The 20,242-nt window shown below is 52.0% G+C and overlaps 1 protein-coding gene and 1 pseudogene across 1 annotated transcript in view; one reads left to right on the top strand and one right to left on the bottom strand.

Moving 5' to 3' along the window:
* Positions 1–19,620, bottom strand: part of KDSR (3-ketodihydrosphingosine reductase) — a 43,755-nt gene extending 24,135 nt beyond the window's left edge. The window contains exons 1-5 of the mRNA XM_055126810.1: positions 19,473–19,620; positions 12,237–12,326; positions 8,976–9,032; positions 5,173–5,238; positions 4,896–4,991 (exon numbers count right to left, since the gene is read on the bottom strand). Of these exons, the coding sequence (XP_054982785.1) occupies positions 4,896–4,991; positions 5,173–5,238; positions 8,976–9,032; positions 12,237–12,326; positions 19,473–19,580 (417 nt within the window). The 5' untranslated portion in view covers positions 19,581–19,620. The remainder of the gene's footprint in view (positions 1–4,895; positions 4,992–5,172; positions 5,239–8,975; positions 9,033–12,236; positions 12,327–19,472) is intronic.
* On the top strand, positions 2,255–2,369 carry LOC129402979 (small nucleolar RNA SNORA70; annotated as a pseudogene).
* Positions 19,621–20,242: the final 622 nt, after the last annotated feature.

Raw genomic sequence — 20,242 nt, forward strand, 5'->3', positions numbered from 1 at the left:
ATTACAAAGAAAGAAACTTATAATTAGTAGCCCAAAAGAATACAGAAATGATAACAGCACATATCATAACATGTGGCATTTATCCCAGGGAAAGTAATGTTAACATTTGGAAATGAATCAATGCAATTCATCGTATTAACCCAAAAAATAGAATTCTCACATCATCCCAAGAGATGAAGAAAAAGCAACTGAAATGATAGGCATTATTTATAAAAACTCTTGGCCAACTAGGAATTGCAGGGAACTTCCTCAACTTGACAATGAGATCAACCATATACAAACAAGCTATTATCAAGTTTTATGGCAAAGACTGAACTTTCTCTCCCTAAGATGAATAAACCAAGGATTTCTGCTCTCAGCAATTCTATACAATACCACACTGCAGGTTCTAGCCAATGCAAAAGGGTACCAGACAGGAATAAAAGAAGTAAATGTTGTAGATGACATGACTTTGGACGTAAAAATCAATATGTACTCCTATTAAAGACCGATTTAGCAAAACTACAAGATCAAAACACAAAAATCCATTACGTTTTTCTATTTAGTAGTGAACACTCAGAAATTAAAGTGAAATAAATTCACTATGTGGACTACTATCAAAGAAATAAAATACTGTGCAGGGCCATGCATTGAAAGTCGCAAAAAAAAGTGCTGAGAGAAATTTAAGAGCATCTAGTAGAGACAAAGAATGCGCTCATGAGTTAAGACAACATAGGGTCAGAGTGATAGTATAGTGGGGTGGGTAGGGTTGTTTGCTTGGCATACAGCCAACCTGGATTCAATCTCTAGCATTTCCATATGGTACCCTGAGCCTTTCCAGGACTGATTCCTAAGTGCAGAGCCAGGAGTAATCCCTGAGCACCACCAGCTGTGACCAAAAATAAATTTAAAATGTTGTCATTTGTTGGGGCTGGAGCGATAGCACAGCGGGTAGGGCGTTTGCCTTGCACACAGCCAACCCGGGTTCGATTCCCAGCATCCCATATCGTCCCCTGAGCACCGCCAGGAGTAATTCCTGAGTGCAGAGCCAGGAGTAACTCCTGTGCATCGCCAGATGTAACCCAAAAAGAAAAAAAAAACACAAAAAAACAAAATGTTGTCATTTGTTTCAATAGATCTATAGGAACGAAATGACAGTAAGAACTTTAAAATAGCACTGGGGAAGACAGTGCAACAGGCTGAGCCTGCGCTAGCATTCGGGACCCTGGGCTCAATCCCTAGTACCACACAGTCCCCTGAGTACTGCCAGGAGTGACTCCCAAACATGCAGCAAACCAGGTATGGTACAAAAACTGAACATAAATGAATGTAGAATAACATCCTCAGGTATGTAACAAGATCCAGCACCAAGAAACTAAAAAGAGAACCATTACAAGGAAAATTAAGAATCCCCAGGACGACTTCAATTTTTGGTGACTCACAGGCCATAGATTTATTATGAAGATTTACGACAGTGGAGGGTGGGGGATGGAGCAAGGGGACATTGGCAGAGGGAAGTTGATGCTGGTGGTGGGATTGGTGATGAAATATTATATGCCTGAAACTGAACTATCAATAACTTTGTAAATCATGGGTCTTTAATTAAATTTAAAAAATCATAAAATTTTAAAATTGAAAAAAGGTTTATGACAGCGAAAGGACACAAAGCAAAATCATCAAGAGCCAAAGGCAGCCAGGACCAAGTCAGGGAAGGCCTGGTGCACGCTTCCCAGCATCTGCTCCCCAGGGAGCCTCATGGACCCAAGGCGCTCCTCAGCAGGGAGTGTGGCGTTTTCTGTGCATGTGAATTCCCATAAAATGAAAACAACAGGGAGGAGGAAGAGGAGGAGCAAGAGGAGGAGAGGTTTGGGCTGGAGTGATAGCACAGCGGGTAGGGCGTTTGCCTTGCACGTGGCCGACCCGGGTTCAAATCCCAGCATCCCATATGGTCCCCTGAGCACCGCTGGGGTGATTCCTGAGTGCATGAGCCAGGAGTGACCCCTGTGCATTGCTGGGTGTGACCCAAAAAAGCAAAAAAAAAAAAAAAAAAAAAAAAGAGGAGGAGAGGTAGTTCAGAGAAAGTAAGAGAAAATTCATTTGAGGTGAAAATGGACTTTTTGGGGTTGCTTGCAGAGTAAGTCCATGTGGTGCTGTGAGACCATACAGTGATGGAGATCAAATCCTGCCTCCCACATGCAAAACATGCGCTTCAGCCCCTTGGACCAACTTCCAGGCCCCAAAATGGACTCTTGACTTCAGAAAATGTGTCAGTATGGCGCAGCCGATTAAGCCAGCTGTGCTCTCTGCACTGGGGACCCTGGTACAAGGGCTGCAAACAGCAAGCGGCCTGTGGCTCGTATGGGCTGTTCTAAAGGACCTTGGGGACAGTCCCCTGCAGTGGACATTCATGTCTGCTCCCGCTGGCCCCAGTCTCACAGACATGCAGGTGCCTTTCACAATAGCCAGGGTCCACACTGGCCGAGCCATCATGTCCACCTGCACCACATGTCCTAGACAGGGACCATGAACTGAGGCTCTGTACTGGGACAAGTTCGGAGTTTCCTGGATGCCAGAAGCTCCCAGCACAAGAAGTGAGGCCTGACCAAGTTTAACGCAGATGCTGGGGCCGGAGCGATAGCACAGCGGGTAGGGCGTTTGCCTTGCACGCAGCCGACCCGGGTTCAATCCCCAGCATCCCATATGGTCCCCTGAGCACCGCCAGGAGTAATTCCTGAGTGCAGAGCCAGGAGTAACCCCTGAGCATTGCTGAGTGTGACCCAAAAAGCAAAAAAAAAAACAAAAAAAAAACCCCGCAGATGCTGCTGAAGACAGAGGGGCGGAAGAGTGGATCATCCCAGATGGCTGTGGGGTCACACACACCCTTGATCAGGGGCCTTGGCCAGAAGGGAGCACAGCCCTCCCGAGAGCCTCAGAGCCGTCCCCCCTGAGCCTTACCCCAGCTCTACCATCCCATCACCCCCATCACAGTAATTCCTGCTGCTTAGCCAAACCAAAGGAAAAAAAAAAAAAGAAAATATATGAATGTGGAACACGTGTTCTCACAGGTGCAGATGACTACCCGCTCCTGGACGTGACTGGAACCTGGCCCGGGAGGGGAGCCATCCGGAGGAGGGAGTGCACAGAGGGACCCGGGAGAGGAAGGGCTCGCTCCCCGTCTCCATCTCTCTCCCTCGCTCTCTTACCCACTCCCCATTTCCTGGCCACCTCTCACGTCTATGACTTCACCACTTCATGCCTAGACAACTCCCTTTATCTTCCCCGTAGATTCTTTCCACAGCTGTGGGACTAATCCCCCAAGCCTCCCTCTCATCACTGACAGGCATTCAAGCCAAAACTATCAACTTCATGTGGCGCCGAGAAAGAACCAGAGGCTCTCCAGCTGGTCCCCCCCCACTCACGTCTACCCACGTGAGGACCTCGCCAGCTCCCCTCACACGTCATGGTGACTCACCACCGTCCACCTGCAGCGAGACGTGGACACACCAGTCCAGGCTTCTGCTCTTAATCAAAGGGGGCGCTATTCACCTTGGCAGAGGAAAGCTTTCAAAACCTATTACCCAAAACACTTGCCACGCATGTGTGAAGCCCTGGGGATTCAATCCCCAGCACCTCAAAAACAAGCGAACACTCATTACCACAACAAAACACAATAAAACACAAACAAAAGACCAATAAAGGTCTGTACAACAACAAACTGTCAAAAGACCGTTTCTGAAAAGACGGTTGATGCAAAGTCAGTCGGAACATACACTCTTCCAAAGATTTCAAATCTCGGGCCAGGGAGACAGCTCTAGTGGCAGACCGAGCTCACGCCGAGGATGCTCAAGGCTGCCAATTTGATCCCCGCACCAACAATATCCCCTTCCCTGAGCACTGCTAGGTATGGCCCCTGTATCTTAGCAACAAAAGCATTAATAATAATGGGGACAGTAAGAATAGTGCAGCAGGAAGGGCCTTGCACGCAGTCAACCCGGTTTCCATCCTGTAGCATAGGAGTAACCCCTGAGCATCACTAGGTGTGGCCCAAGAAAACAAAAAATTAAATACATACATATATATATATATATATATGTGTGTGTGTGTGTGATTCCTGATTCTATACTTTTACTAAGGGTCACTCCTGACTGGCGCACAAGAGGCTCCAAGGGTCATACTCAGTGTTGCTTGGGGAAGCCAGGAGCTGCCCCAGCCACGTTCTGGGTACAGAATGCAACCCTGGCACATGTGAGCGGTGTGCGCTACCACGGGAGCTTGCTCCCCAAGCACGTTCCTCCTTTTTTTATTTGTCTGTTTTTCGAGCCACACCTGGCAATGCTTAGGGGTTACTCCTCTTCTGGCTCTGCTCTCAGGAATTATTCTTGGCAGTGCTCAGAGAGCCGCATGGGATGCCAGGGATCGAATCTGGTCAGCTGTCTGCAAGGCAAACGCCTTCCCATGCTCCAGCCTCGGTGCCTCATACTTTTACCTTAACCTGAGGATAGCAAGAGACTCTGCTCCTCCACTATCTCAGTTTTCCACTGATACTAATACCGACACCTGGCACAAAACCCAGAACCACTGAGCTAACAGCGTGCTCCCGTCAGGGCACCCCTCTGGCACATTGTGGAGGTTTCACGACTCCTGGCTCGTGCTCAGGAACGAGCCCTGGCAGGGCTCAGGGGACCAGAGACAGTGCTGGGGGCCACAGCAGCACCAGCCGTATGTAAGCTCCATGCCCCAACCCTTTGTGAACGCTTTTAAAGCAGGCGAGCCAGGCTCTAAAAAATCATTTCTCCAGTCTTCCTCTTGGCTTCCTGAGTGCCACATGCATCTGACACGGCTTGTTCACAGACCCTTGATGCCAGCTTCATTCATTCTACTTCCCCTTGATGAGTAGAATCCAAATTTCTACTTACTTCAAAAGTACCAACTTCAAGGTCTTCAAATTTTCCTGCCAGGGCGATCCCAGCACAATTTACAAGCATGTCCACTGGGCCCAGTTTCTCCTGTGCCTGAAACAAATGGATGAAGCAGGCATTGAGCAAGGGGAAGGAAGAGTCCTGTATTAACGAGTTAACCCAATCTATACAACAGAACAGATCATGAACACTGGCCGATTCTAGAACACGGAACAAAACGTCGAGAACCGACCCAATGGCAAGTGAAGGCACTGCCGTTAGCCCAGTCACTTACTTGCTTTATGACATTCTCCACTTGGTTATAGTCTTGTGATACATCAACTGAGATACAAAGCACTACCTGTTGGAGAAAGAACAGAAGCTAATGCAGGTGTCGGGCCGTCAGAAACTATTTCAGTTTTTTTTTTTTTTTTAGCTTTAATTAAAGGCATTCTTTCCAATTGATAAAGAACCTGATTTTAGATGGATAGATCCAGTGAAATCTGCTGACAAAGCCATTAGTCAAGTCTTACTTTCTTGGCAGTTCTTGCAGAAAACTTTTTTAAAAAGCTTTTTGGGTCACACCCAGCAATGCTCAGGGGTTACTCCTGGCTCTGCACTCAGGAATTACTCCTAGTGATGCTTGGGGGACCACATGCGATGCTGGGGATCAAACCAGGGTCAGCCACATGCAAGGCAAACACTCTATCCACTGTACTACACCGCAGCCCTGCAGAAAACTCTTAAGCAAACACAAAGAATGCTTAAAGAAATGGTGGTGAAAGGGTGCACACCTTCAGATGTAAAATGAGTAAGTTTGGGGGAGCTACTGTACGAGTCATTAATATCATGAATACGAGCACAGTGTACACTTGAAATTTGAGACTTAGGTCTTAAGTGTTCTCACCACAGAAAAGAAACGCAAGCTGTGTGCGATGTGAATCAACAACAATAAACATTTCACAACGCACAAATATGAAATCATGGCTTTGTGCCTTTAAAACATAAAAATTGTTCTAATTTGGGGCGGGGGCAGTTTGGGCATACTTGACTGCTCGGGGCTAATCCTGGCTCTGTGTTCAGGAATCACACCTGGCATTTTTGTTGGGACACTACCTGGGCTCAGCCACATGCTAGTCAAGCACCTACTATCGCTTCCCCACGCCCCAATTCTATTTTGTCAATGACATTTCAATAAAACCGAAAATAGCAGGGGAAAAACAGCTAGAACATTCTTCTTAAAGGCGAATGGTCAGTGAAAGAAAGTCGATGGGGGTCCCCTATGCCCAGGTATGTGGGGCCTGATGAAAATGTTCTGCATCTGGGTCTCGGTGCTGGTGTCTCCAATGCAGCATCTGTTCAAAAGCCAATGGCCTACATTCTCGCAATAAATCTGATTTCTTGTACAGAAACTAACCCCCAGTTACTAAGACCTCATCCTTATGTTAAGAAGAGTGACAATCGCTGGGTCATGAGGTTTTTAAAGAATGCCCCTCTTGACTGCCCCACGGCTTGATAACCGATCTCATGCACCGGGGGAAAAGGCAGCTGGGATGGAGAGAGGAGCACTAAATAAATGATAGTTGGAGGGATCGCTTGGGATAGTAGATGCATGTTGTAAGCAGACTATGGGCCAAACATGATGACTGCTTGTTACCTGTACTGTAAACCATAACACCCAACAGGACAGAGAGAGTAGGAGGGAAAGTGCCTGCCACAGAGGCAGGAGGTGGGAAGGGGTGGGGGTGGGGAGGAGGCATACTGGGAACATTGGGGGTGGAGAATGGGCACTGGTGGAGGGATGGAGACTTGAACATTGTTTGACTGAAACATATTCCTGAAAGTCTATAAGTCTGTAAATGTATCTCACAATGATTCATTAAAATAAAAAAATTTAAAAAAAAAAAGAACGCCCATCTTGAAGTACTGGTCCCTGAATGTTCAAGGCCTTCGTGCAGTGGAATAAAGACACTGGCTAACAATACCACCTTGTAGAAGCTACCCTGCATGGAGGCTGGGCAAGAAACACAACCTTTCAAGGCCAAGGGTAAATCCTGGCTATGTGAGCTGGGCGGAGAGTTGAGTCACTCTTGGTTCTCTTGGAGGTCTGCTTGGCCTCCCTGGATCTGGACTGGGGTGGCCATTCAAAGGCCCTCGAAAGGAGCGGGCAGCAAAGAAAGGAGAGAAGGAGGGAGGGAGGGAGAGAGGGAGGAAGAGGAGGGAAAGAAGAAGGGAGGAAAGGAAGGAGAAAAGGAAGGGAAGGGGAGGGAGGGAGGAAGGAAGAAAAAAAGGAAGGAAGGAAGGAAGGAAGGAAGGAAGGAAGGAAGGAAGGAAGGAAGGAAGGAAGGAAGGAAGGAAGGAAGGGCAAAAAGCATGCATTTGGGGACTTGTTTTGATAGAAGTGTGTGAAATATAAGGTAAGAACAGGAATCAGAACAAATCATGAGCTAGTTTTTCCCCCACTTTGTTTTTTATTTTCTGGGGAGCCACACACAGCAATGCTTATGGGTCGTGTGGGTGTTAGGAATATGTGGGTCCCAAGGGACCAAAAAATTATTTATAGTAAATTATTAAATACTATATTAAAAGAATATCTGAAAAGAATAGCATAATTCCTGCATCCTTCCAAACATGCTTTTCCTGCCCAGTGATGTGTGGGCCCAACCCACCGCTAATGCGGTCTAATATTCCTCCGGGCTCTGTTTAAAGAAGGGCCGTTTCCTCAGGCACTTGCGTGGGATAAGTCTTACACCTACGAATCGGATCCTCAGGCTGTGGGTTTCTTTACTTTTCCGCTTTTCTCTTCCAGGAACTTATGCCTGATGCCCATGCCTAGCCTTTAAACACATTACCCAGAAGGAAAAATCAAATCCACTCATGATTGGGACCCGAGCAGTACAGTGGGAAGGGCCTTTGCAGCCGGTCTGGGTTCGATCCCCGGCATTCCATGGGGTTCCCTGAGCACCACCAGGAGTAAGCCCTGAGCACAGGCAGGTGTGGCTCAACCCTTCCCTCCTTATCCCCCCCACACCCTCCCAAGATGAGTGACGCAATCAAGTTGGGTAAGAATGCATAAAAAATAACACTACAGTTATCCGATCTCTAGGACAGACAGAAAATCAGTGACACGGAGGGACAAGAAGGGAGCTTTCTGGGATGACAATAATGCTCAGACTGATTGCAGTGATGCTGTGTACAGGGGAGCCTGGGCACCAGTGACCTGCACACCTGAAACCATGGAACTGCCTCGCATGTGAATGTTATCTCACAGTTATTAAAAAAAAAAAGTGCCACAAAATTCAAATAATCAACAACACATATCCGGTCATAAGCATAAAGATGGTCAGATGAACAGCAAAGTTCATTAGCACTGAAGCCGGGTCGAGGGGTTTCTCTCAGAAACTGGGGCCATGGGACATGATTCAAAGGGCTGCGGCAGTGCTCTGTATGTGAGACCCCCAGTGTCAATCACTGGCACCTCAGGACCCCCGAAGCACGATGTCAGGAATAACCCAACGTACTGCCAAGTGCAGTCCAAGCAAGAAAAGAATGAAATGGGTGGATGAGGCTGATGGAGACTGGGAGAAAATTTCGGGGACCCTGAAATTTATTTCTGATGCAGTGTGAGAAGCACAGGATTATTCATGTTATTATGTTTTATAACAACATGCCATTTTACTCGTCCAAAAAAAAATTCAAGATGAAAAATATATATATTTTTAGATCTTCCTCCCCTTAAGTGTCCGAAACCAATGAAATAAAACCAGTCTCTAGGGGCTAGAGTGATAGCACAGCGGGTAGGGCGTTTGCCTTGCACTCGGCAGACCCGGGTTCGAATCCCAGCATCCCATATGGTCCTCTGAGCACCGCCAGGGGTGATTCCTGAATGCATGAGCCAGGAGTGAGCCCTGTGCATCGCCAGGTGTGACCCAAAAAGCAAAAAAATTAAAAAATAAAAAAAAATAAAACCAGTCTCTAGTAAAGCATAGTTATTGCATTATTTTACTGACCACAGCTTAAGTGAGCTCATTCCCCCCGTAGTACGACTCTGCAGATGGATTTGTACAGATAACCCGTGCAGAAGACAAGGGACGTTACCTGTTTATTATTAATAGAGTGCTTTTCAATCTCTTTCTTTGCTTGGAGCAGCTTGTCCTGGAAACAATAAGGAACAGTTAGTTCTGGGGATTGTTTATTTGGTCACTTGTCTTCTGGAAGGGCGAGAACAGGCAATCAGGCAACCTCTGCAGCACACACGAGACAGACCTACCGCGCGGTGAGCCCCAGCCTCGGAGAGAAAAGGCAGGTGGCTAGCAGGTGAAGCGAGGCCGAGAGAGCAGGGTTTTAAGTGCACCCGGGCACAGTCTTTCATCCTCCTAAGCTGAGGCAGCGCCAGGCATGTTAGACACCCCTGCCGCTGTTATTCTTTCCCTGATTCTGTGCTAAATTGATACGACTGGTTTCTACACCCGGGCTCTGTGAAACACTGGCGGTAACGCCGTGAAACAGAGCCAACAGGGCAGAGGATCTAGAAAATGCAAAGTGGCCAAACAAGTTCTGGAAGTGCCTGATTCCAGCTTTAGGTTTTGTTTTGGTTCGTTTTGTTTGTAGCTCACAGAGCTGTGAAGTGAACACGATAGAATCTGGGGCTAATTTTTGTACAGGCAGATCTCATGGTGCTACGGGGAAGCTGTGTTCACCAATAAAAATCTCCTATCAGTAATATTCTAATAAACAGAATAGGAAAGGGGGGAAAACTCCCCACAGAGAAAGGCTAAGAGAGAAAGAAAATGATCCCCAAATCCCAATGAAAACAGAGTGAGCTGGTCAGTCATCCTGTGAGAACCGTCCTGCCCCGACAGTATTCAGTTGGGACACAGACAAGGACCATCACATGGATGAGGAGAGATCCAAATCTTGTGCAACACGTGAGGTCCAGAAGCTTCCAGAAGCTTCCATCTACTCTCCCCCACCCCCACCGGCCAGGCTATGAAAGCCCACAGAGTGAACATTCCTATGTAGAAAGTCTGAGCTTCTACTTTCAAACTGCACCGAGTATTAGTAGAGACTAAGAGCCTTCAGACACGCAAACCTCCACATCGGACTGTTGACTCCAAATCTCCAGTTTCCCTCATTCTCAGGATGCCAGAGATGGCTGGCGCGTCTCTGTTCCTAGTGAAAGCCATGGTTCAAATATCACCCCGTGGCTAGAGAAGACACAGGCCACTGATCTCCTCGAAGGGGAGTCCCACTTTGAAACACGGGTGCGTGGTGACAAAAATACAGAGTCCCCGCCATAAAGACAGACACCGGTTGGCTTGGCCGCAGCTGGAGTCCGAATTCCATCTGAGAGGGGCGAGGTTCCCGAGGCTGGAGGGCTTGTCCCTCCTTCCCAGCCAGCTTCCGGGGAGTCCCGAGCAACCTCCCCTCATGCACGCCAGGCAGGAGGTCCCACAGACGCCGTGTCCTCCCAGTTGTGTGCTCACTCACAGTAGGTGGCATCACCAGCACATTTCAGTGGCACTGTGGGAGGATTCGGGGTTGAATGTCGCCTTCGAGTGGGACAGAAATGCCGGGCATCCCGGCCGAGGCCTGGGCCGCGGGCATCTGCCGGCCCGCCGGGGTGTGTGGACCACGGACCCCGTCCCTGGGTCTGCACACTCCAGCCTGCCTTTTGCACATGGCCACCGACAACACACAGGCCTGCCCAGCTCGCCCGCGGCTCCCTCAGGGCCTCGGCCCAGCACTGAGCTGGGGGTGCAGCCACCCAGGGCCCTCGGCCGGTGCCCTTCGCCCGGGCCACAGAGCACGGCGGAGCCAGGGCAGGCCCCAGGCTGGGTCCTAAAGGCAACAATGGCAAGAGGAAAACAAGAAAGACCCGAGTCCTGCCAGCTGCAGAAAGGCACAGTGTGACCCGGTGCCCAGAGGCAAGGGGATTCCATGGCAGGTTTCAAGGATGGAGAGCGGGTCAGAGGCCTTCAAGGGACACAGCGGCAGGTCCGGGTTGTGTGTGTGTGTGGGGGGCAGTCCCCAGTGCCCCGCTGACCTCCCCCCCATCCCAGCCCACAGCGTGCTGACAATGACACTGAGGTGATTGCAGGGGTGCAGGTGGAAGGGATGGAGGGGGGACAGAATGGGAGCAGTGAGTATAAGGTTTATGTTTCGATTTTTTTTTTTTTTTTTTTTTTTGCTTTTTGGGTTACACCTGGCGATGCACAGGGGTTACTCCTGGCTCTGCACTCAGGAATTACCCCTGGCCATGCTCAGGGGACCATATGGGATGCTGGGATTCGAACCCGGGTCGGCTGCGTGCAAGGCAAACGCCCTACCCGCTGTGCTATTGCTCCAGCCCCTATGTTTCGATTTTGTGATCCTTTTCTGAACACTGAGTTGAGGGCCAGAGAGATGATTTAAAGGGCTAGAGATAATACTCTTGGGCTGGAGCGATAGCACAGCGGGCAGAGCGTTTGCCCTGCACGCGGCCGACCTGGGATCAATTCCTCCGTCCCTCTCGGAGAGCCCAGAAAGCTATTGATAGTATTCTGCCTGCATGGCAGAGCCTGGCAAGCTCCCCGTGTCGTATTCAATAGGCCAAAAATAGTAACAACAAATCTCACAATGGAGATGTTACTGGTGCCCGCTCGAAAAAAAACGATGAGCAACGGGAAGACAGTGCTACAGTGAGATAATACTCAGGGCTGCAGGCCATGCTTTCGGGGGAGGGAGGGCAAAATGGTGCCCCCTACCTCCCCCAAACACTGCAGGAGGAGTGACCCAAAAAGAATAAAAATAAAGGGACTGCTGGGTTCAAGAGATAATAAAGCAAGTAGGCACTTGCCTTGCAGGTGGCCAACCCAGGTTCAATTCCTGGCATCCCATACGGTCCCCTAAGCACCGCCAGGAGTGATTTCTGAGCGAGCACAAAGCCAGGAGTAAGCCCTGAAAATCACTAAGTGTGGCCCTAAAACAAAACACAAAACATCTGTAGGGACTGGTGAGCTGGCCCAGGGGCGAAGGCATGCACATCAATTCTGGGCCCCACATGTGGCCCCCCAAGCAACATCACCACTCTCGAGCACAGAGCAAGGACTAGAGCCTTTGGGTGTAACCCAAAGACTTAAAAAAAATTTTTTTGTTAGCAGTGTCTACAATGCCACCAAGTAGTTGCTGGCACTAAGCATCTATTTGCGGTGCCCACCTGACTCTGACTGAGAAGTTCCTGCCCTGATTACGAGCAATAACTGACAGTTCAGGAACTACACCTCCGGGCAGAGACGTGAGAGATTTCCAGCAAAGGCGCGGAAGCACTTGGGCGCGCGCGTTCTGTTCGAGGGGGCACCGAGCTCCAGGAAGACTCACCTCATTCCGTGCCACCAGCGTGATGAAGGCGCCCTGCTTGTAGCACTCAATCGCGATGCACTTTCCAATCCCACTGGAGCCACCCGTGACCTAAACACGAGAACAGCATCTTCAGCACCTGACATCCCGCTCCCGGGCAAAGCTCCTCTAACATAATTAAGATCTGGGCCGAAGGGCCAGGGTGGTGGCGCAGCATGCAGGGCGTCTGCCTTGCACACACGTGGCCAACCCATGTTTGGTCCCTGGCACCACCTAAGGTCCCCTCAAGTCTCACGAGGAGCGATCCCTAATCACGGCCAGGTATGGCCCCCAAATAAAAATAAACACAACAACCAAGAAGTGCAGGGGCACTTTGCACATGGCATGCCCCCCCCGATGTAAACCATAAGCCCACCCTGAGCACAGCTCCGGCCTGCCACCCCACCCACCACACCCCACCCAACAAAAGGTAAGTTTCTTTAAGAGGAAAATGATTGATAAACTATGACGATGGGGGAATCCAGGGAGGTCCTCCGCTACAGGATAGCATCTGCCTTGCAAATGGGAGCAGGGGCCGGGGGAGAGGGGTCGTTAAGAGGTCCAGTCCAGGCCCTACCCCCCGTGCCCAAGGACAGTCCAGCCCGTCGACACTCTGGGACCCCTGGCACCACAACCAAGGAAGGGTGTGAGCTCTGGGACACCCTCGCTGTGTGTGTGTGATGGAGCCACCAAGGGTGTGCACCTCAGAAGCACGTGAGCACGAGCCCTGCGCATCACAAACCGAGGCAGGGAAGGTGTGTAAACAACGGGGCAGCGGCGTTCTATCTCTCCTGCTGCCCGCGTTCGGTAGTCTCGCGCCGCTTCCCTCAGCCCGGGGAGGTCGACGGCGATGGGCAGGCGAAGGAAGGAACGAAGGCCAGGCTGGTTGGTCTCAATTGCAGTTTATTCCATTCTCATCTCCTCCTCTGGCTCTGGCTCCCCAGCCCACTCTTACAGCCAAGTTAAATCCCCACGCATGAAGGCTTGGGGCTTACACATAGGTATCATCATATGATCAGCGGACATAAGGTCCTTCCCTCAGGGGAAGCTACTTCCAGGACAGATTCTTATCCAGCAAGATGACTGGCCTAAAGGCAAATATGGGTGTGTTTCTCCTCTCCTTAGCCCAACAAACACATAAACATTCATAATATTAATCATTTTGTATGGACACAATAAGAGATACATTAAGCTTATGAAATTATTCTCCTGGGGCCATCTCAATCTCAGACTACAGTGCTCAGGCCAGATTAGTCTTTCCTATCCCTAGCAGGGTCCTTATCTCGTCGTTACTTTTGGATCATGACAGCACTTGTCCATAACCAAGCTCTCAACTTATAGTTGAGTTATCGTGATGCTTTGGCTTGGCCCATTTCGATGCCAGGGTAGCTCACAGCTTGACCCGGATCCATTCAGCCCCTTGTTGGGACCCTGCTTTTGGGGTGCTAGGAACTAAAGGCAACTGAGGCTTAAATCGAGAAAGCAGATGCCCGGGAATGAATAATATCCAAGGCCAATTAAATCCCAAGTTACAAAAGCATAATATTAACTGTCTTCCTGGGTCTATGCAAAAACGACATTGCTTTCAAGTAAACTATTCAAAAGACATAAAGAGAGGAGAAAGGCAGTATTTCACTCATACCTATAAAATCATAGATTTCTGAGGAATCTGACCTTACAAGTTAACAGAGTCTGATTAGGGGGAAAAGGTGTTAGACCAGTTGGGGAAGAAAGCATAGAGAAGAGGATACAGATAAACAAAGGAATAGGAGCACTGTGATGGGTGTAACCTGATAAACCTAAGCTCCTTGTGGCAAGGGAGAAAGGACAAAGCAATGTTATCCTACAGGAAGGGGAGACATATGCACGCATCTTCCTTCACAGAGGTAGGCCGGGTGGCACGTTCCACTCAAGTGAGAGAAGGGATCTGGAGTTCCAACCTCCGTTGACAGACAAGAATCAGGGACGCGGTCTCGTTTGCCAAGGCATCAAAAATCAGATGGGCAATGCGATTCAGAGACTGGACTAGAGCTGTTACTGACTGGATTCCACAGACATCAAAAGACATGTGGCCGCCCACCAACGAGATGGTCAAACTTCTTTGTCAAAACCCTGAATGAACGGTTTGAGGCTCTTCCTGTTCCTGAAGTGAGCAGATACCATTGGGCTACACTAGCATGCGACTGGGACGGATGGAGACGTTACTGGCGCCTGCTCGAGCAAATCGAAGATCAACGGGATGACAAGTGATACAAGTGGGGTGAAGGTGCATGCCTCTCATATGGCCAACCCCAGTTCAACCCTCACCCCCTCTCCCCCGTGACCCCCTGGGCACTGCTAGAAGAGATCTCCAAGCACAGAGCTGGGAGAGGCCCCTGAGACCACAGCTGTGATCCAAGAAACAAAACTCAAAAAAAAATTAAGTACAAAAGACCAGCTGGGATGGGCAATTAAAAAGTGACTCTGTGGTGGGGGAGAGAAGGGACAGAGGGTAGGGCTCACACGGCTTCAATCCCCGACATCCCTTCTGGTCCCCCCGAGCACCGCCAGGAGTGATCCTTGAGTGCAGAGCCAGAAATAACCCCTGAGCTTTGCTGGGTGTGGCCCCCAAACAAATACAAAGAGCGAATCCACAAGGACTATGTTTCAGCTAGATCTGTGGCTCCCTCAACCCGACCTGACTTAAGGCATGAGGTTGTGTAGACGGGACCTTATGGGGCAGGTCTGTGCAAACACGTGTGATTACACTGCAGGATCCACGCAGATGCGAGTGCTTACACTGCTGGCGCGGCGGGGTCCGTGCAAACAGGAGTGATCACACAGCGGGGTCCGCGCAGTGACTGGAGCTTACACTGCAGGCTCCATCCCTGCAAACAGGAGCGCTTACACTCTAGGGCCCGTGCAGATGGTGCATTTATGCTCCGCGGGTCCGTGCAGACGTACACTGGGGGGTCCGTGTAGACGGGTCCGGGCAAACCGAAGCACTTAGATCGCCCGCAGCACCCAATGCTCCAATTGGTTTGGGCCCAGCCCTGTAAACTGCCCGCCAATATTTCTCTGCGTTATGGGGCAGGAGCGATAGCACAGCGGGTAGGGTGTTTGCCTTGCATGCAGCTGACCCAGGTTCGAATCCCAGCATCCCATATGGTCCCCTGAGCACCGTCAGGAGTAATTCCTGAGTGCAGAGCCAGGAGTAACCCCTGTGCCTCGTCGGGTGTGACCCAAAAAGAAAAAAAAAAAAACCACAAATATTTTTCTGCGTTTGCTGGAGGGAAAATGCCTCATCAATCCCGGGACTAAATGATGAATTGGCCTTCGGCTTAGTACAAACCCAAATGAACATTTTCCCTTGCTGCGTGTCTGTCCCGGATGTCCAGCTGTCCAAGAGAGGAGCCACCTACATCTCTCGGAGAATCTTATAAATAAATTCCTGTTATAAAAGTGATATATAGGGGTCGAGCGCTAGTACAGTGGGTAGGGTGTTCGCCTTGCACACAGCCAACCAAGGCTTGATTTCTAGCATCCCATATGCCATCCCCCAAGCACTACCAGAAGTAAACCCTGAGCACAGCCTGGTATGACCCCAAAACCAAAAGAAATTAATTGAAAAAAATTAAAATTAAAATAGATGATCACATAGAATTACCTAAGGGCAAAGCTTTTCTCCGTGACTTGACGGTCTGCCCCAATACAGCACAGTCACTCTGGTCTCTTTCATGCTACCTCCAACCCCAGGGCCTTTGCACATTCCAGTGCCCTGAACCAGAAATGCTCTCTGCCCTTTTTCATCTAGCTGGCACCATTAGATCTCAGGTGAAATATTCCTTCTTCAGGAAAGCCTTCAAAAGCTGTCCCTGTTCCCTCGTCAACCCACCTTTCTGCCCTGCGTTCTTCCCTCCTCGAACACCTATTATTCAACAGTCATGCATTTCTCTGCGATTAGAGTGCGGGCTGTTGCACCAACAGCAATTCTATTTCTGCTCCCAGCTCTATTCCTGCATTTAGCACAGTACCTGGCGAGAGGAAAGATTCCATATAGACTTAACTTAACCGGACAAATGCAACCCGACAGTGCTGATGATTGGCATTACTAGTGACTAGCAATCCCTACACAAATTATATAACACAACCGGGGGTGGGGGCCAGGGGAAGGCGTGGGCGGAGCCGGGGACGCATCTCCCCTCTCCTAGTACTGTAAACCACAAAAGGATCCTAAGAAATCCACGTCAAAGACCTTGACAGTACCGCACCAAACAGCTGCACGGGCACTTTGCAAAAAACATGTGCGCACAGACCCTGGGAATACTGGGAACGTGTTACTCTTGGACACCACGCTCCCAAGGGACACCGCTGACTCCACGCCAGGATATTCCAATGCTAAGAGCGAGGAAAGAGATCCCCAAGTGTTCTGTGCATAATTTGTGGGGGACCCCGCATCCCTGGGAGTATGCCCGTCTCCCAGGCACAGAGCACAGGTTGGGTGTGGTCCCAAACAAAATGGAAGCAAATCACCTTGAGGTCCCCCTAAACAAAGAGCCCCCATGTCCAGGGGACTATAAGACACCTCTACTTCTCTTCAGTCTCGGCTTCCCACCACTATCGAAGATATTTCTTGGGTGGATTATTCACCAATTATTGCCAAAAGGTCATTAGCATCATTAGGGTCAGGAGTCACTTTAACTAATTTCCACCAGATTATCTACACCTACAGCAATCCGCTATGGAACAAAGAAAGGTGCCTGGATGCTTAACGATGATGTCCATGATGCCTAGAGATGTCCCCACCCCACAAATACAACGCCCCCTTCCAAAGCCTTGTAAAACACCCTGTTACACAGCCAGTCCACGGAAGTGACGGAGCTTACATGTACTGAGAAAATGCCTATGTTCTCAAGAGCTGTGTGGCCCTGACCTACTGTTATTCGTGCCGCCTTTTCCTTAGCCTGTTGGCCAGCTACGTGAATGACTTACACCGCACAGGGGTCCCGGGCAAGCTGTGCGCAGGAGCCACGGCGGTACAATGATGAGAAGGATGCTTTGGCTTGTATGTGGTCAGCCCAGGTTCCGTCCTTGGCACCCCCTGTGCCCTGCCAGGAGTAATTCCTGAGTGCAGAGCCAGGAGGAACCCCCTGGACATCGCCAGCTGGGGCCCAAGACCAAAGAAAACGAAACAACAACAAAAAGTATTCCGTTGTAAGAGTAAAAGCAAGATTTCACTTGAGGGCTGGTGGTCCTTCTCAGGCCCTCTAGGCAAGCGAGCTAGGTGAGCTGTCTCCTCAAAATATGGGAGTCGCTCCCGGCCACTCTTCCTGAACACCACCGGGCCTAACCAACGGCAAAGTGACGCCAGATTAGGGACACTGATGGAAACAGCTAAGAACTGCGCCCCTCTTGCCTTCTCTCTGCAGTTACTGTCTCTATGTTTCTATCTTTTCAGCTCCACAAGGCTCACCGAGGGCAAGAGGGGGGGATGATTCGCAGGGGTGGGTGAAGAGGAGGGGAGAGCCGTTTACAGCCCTACTTAAAAAAAAAAAAAAAGAAAGAAAAAGTGGTGGGGGGAGGGGAGAACTTGATTTTCTGGTTCTTACCAAGTTCGTTAAGCAGGTTTAAAAAAAAAAAAAAAACAGCTGATTTACCTATGTACCCTGTTCGACTTGCCCCGCAATAGTTTCCTGCCACTGTAATTAGGAAGATAACCCTCGTATGTCAGAACTGTTGTAAAAAAATAAAACAATAAATAGCAATGACCTAAGTGTGTTCATGCCTCCACATGGGCCGCGGATATTCTAAACATTCACTTGTTCCCTTTCCTCACACCGCCAGTTGGGTCCTAAGAAATCTCAAGGAAAATAATTACATCGCCACTCACTGAGGACATTAAGAAAGAAGGCAGATGGTGACATCATGTGAATTATTCATGCCATCCTCACATTATTTATAGTGGGGTATTGAAACTGGAGGGTGAAAACAAGGATTTCTTCTGGGTCTGTCCCAACCGACCGGGTACTGAGCGGTGGCCCACGCGGGAGGGCACCCTACCTACACACCCGCACACACGCGGCCGCGGGGTGCTACCTCTTAGCTTTGCACCCAGCTGTGTCCTGTAAACAAGTTCCCAGAATCTCCAGCTTCTATTTTATGCTTTCCGGGGTGGGTTGGTTTGGGGAGCACACCGGGCAGTGCCCTGGGCTCAGCACTCGGGGCTCAGGGGGCCAGATGGGATGCTGGTCAGCCCCACGTGGTGCTTTACTCTCTCTCCAACTTTCAGAGCCGAGCTTCCGTGGTCTGAGTTCCTTGGCAGACGTGACACTTTCTAGCTGGCTGGGAAAGTTTGCCTTGCACCCTCTCCTCTCCTCTCCTCTCCTCTCCTCTCCTCTCCTCTCCTGTCCTTCCACAACTGGGGTGGGGGTGGGGATGCACGCGAGCGGTGCCAGCGAACCCAGCGGAATCGTACACGGGAGGAAACAAAGAAGAGCGTCCGCTTCTCGGGGCTTGCTTCCAGCCCAGGTGAAGGCAAGGCCCTCCTCTCCCATCGGGCGCTGGTGTCACCTGAGCGCCGGGGGCATCGGTGCGCGCGGGCAGCAGAGACTCACTCACTCCTCCGCCACCTCCAGCATCTCCTCCGGCCCGTCCTGCCCGGGGGTCCCGAGACCCGGGCCAGCGCACGGCGGCAGAGAGCACCCCGGCACGGGGGTCGGGCGCGGGGCGCGGGGGTGGAGGGGCGCGCATCCCGCTGGGAAAAGGGGTGTCTAGAGCCGGAGGCTTCCGGGGCGGCTCAGCCCGGCCCTGCGTTCCCCGCGCACCAGCCAGGTGGGAGCGCAGCCCCCGCACGACGCCGCGGGCTGCCGGGCCCCGCACGCCGGGCGCCGACGGCTCGGACGGGCACCTGGGCCCCGTCCCCGCGCCGCCCTCCAGGTGAGTCACCTCCTCCGGGCGCCTCTGTCCCCCCTCCCACCAGCCACCGTGCGCGGGGCCCCCGCTCCCCGGGCCCGACCGCGGTGTCCTTGGCAAAAGTTTCCGAGCGTCTCGGTGGTCCGTGGGCGCCGCCGGGCGGCCCCCACCCGCGCCCCGCGCCCCGCGCCCCCGCCGCCCGCGTGTCCCGGGAGGGGGCGCGACAGGTGCCGCCGGCCGGGGCTCCCGGGCGGGCGGCGCTGGGCTGCGCTGGGCTGGGCTGGGCTGGGCTGGGGGGGTGCGTGGCGGGGCCAGGGGGTCACTCACCACCACATGCGCCCCGGGCAGCGCCAGCGGCTTGGGGCTGATGAGCGGAGACACCATGTAGAGCAGCAGCACGAACGCCACGAGGAAGGCGGCCGCCAGCAGCAGCATCGCTCGGCCGGGGCCGGGGCGGGGGCGCGGGCGGGCGCGGGGGCGCGGGCCGGGCGCGGGGGCGCGGGGCGCGGGGGGCGCGGGCGGGCGCGGGGGGCGCGGGGCTCGGCGGGCGCCGGCGATCACGCGCGGCCGCAGGAGCCGCGGCTGTTTGGGTCGTTGGCGCGGGGCGGGGCGGCGGCCGAGGGGAAGAGGAGGAGCCGGGAGGGCGCGACGCGGGGGGCGGCGCTTCCCGGAGACCGGGCTGGGTGGGTGCGTGGCGGCCCGTGGGGCGTGGGGGGCACCCGGAGAGCCCCCCCGCCACCTCCCCGATCTCCCGTCCCCGCCCGCTTCCCGTTCGGAGACCCGGGGGCGTCCCGCGCGCCCCCCGGATAGGCGGGTCGGGCGCCTGGTGGGGGCCGAGGGTGCTGCTTAGGACCGCGGAGAGCCGCTGGGCAGAGCATCCCCCCGCCTCGCGGGGTCCCCCGCCGCCCCGCACCCCGGTTCCGCTCGCTCGGGCCCTCGGCTGCCCTGGGGAGCGCACGGAAGTGCCCCGTCTCCCAGGCCGGCCGACCCCGGGCTGGGGATCGCGGCCAGGAGGCGCGGCTCGGCCCCGGTTCTGGGCTGCCCGGGGTTCTGGGCGTGCTTGGGAAACGGAACCGGCCCACCTGCCCGTTGCCCGC

This window comes from Sorex araneus, chromosome 2, assembly GCF_027595985.1.
Source record: "Sorex araneus isolate mSorAra2 chromosome 2, mSorAra2.pri, whole genome shotgun sequence".
In the NCBI taxonomy this organism is placed as follows: Eukaryota; Metazoa; Chordata; class Mammalia; order Eulipotyphla; family Soricidae; genus Sorex; species Sorex araneus.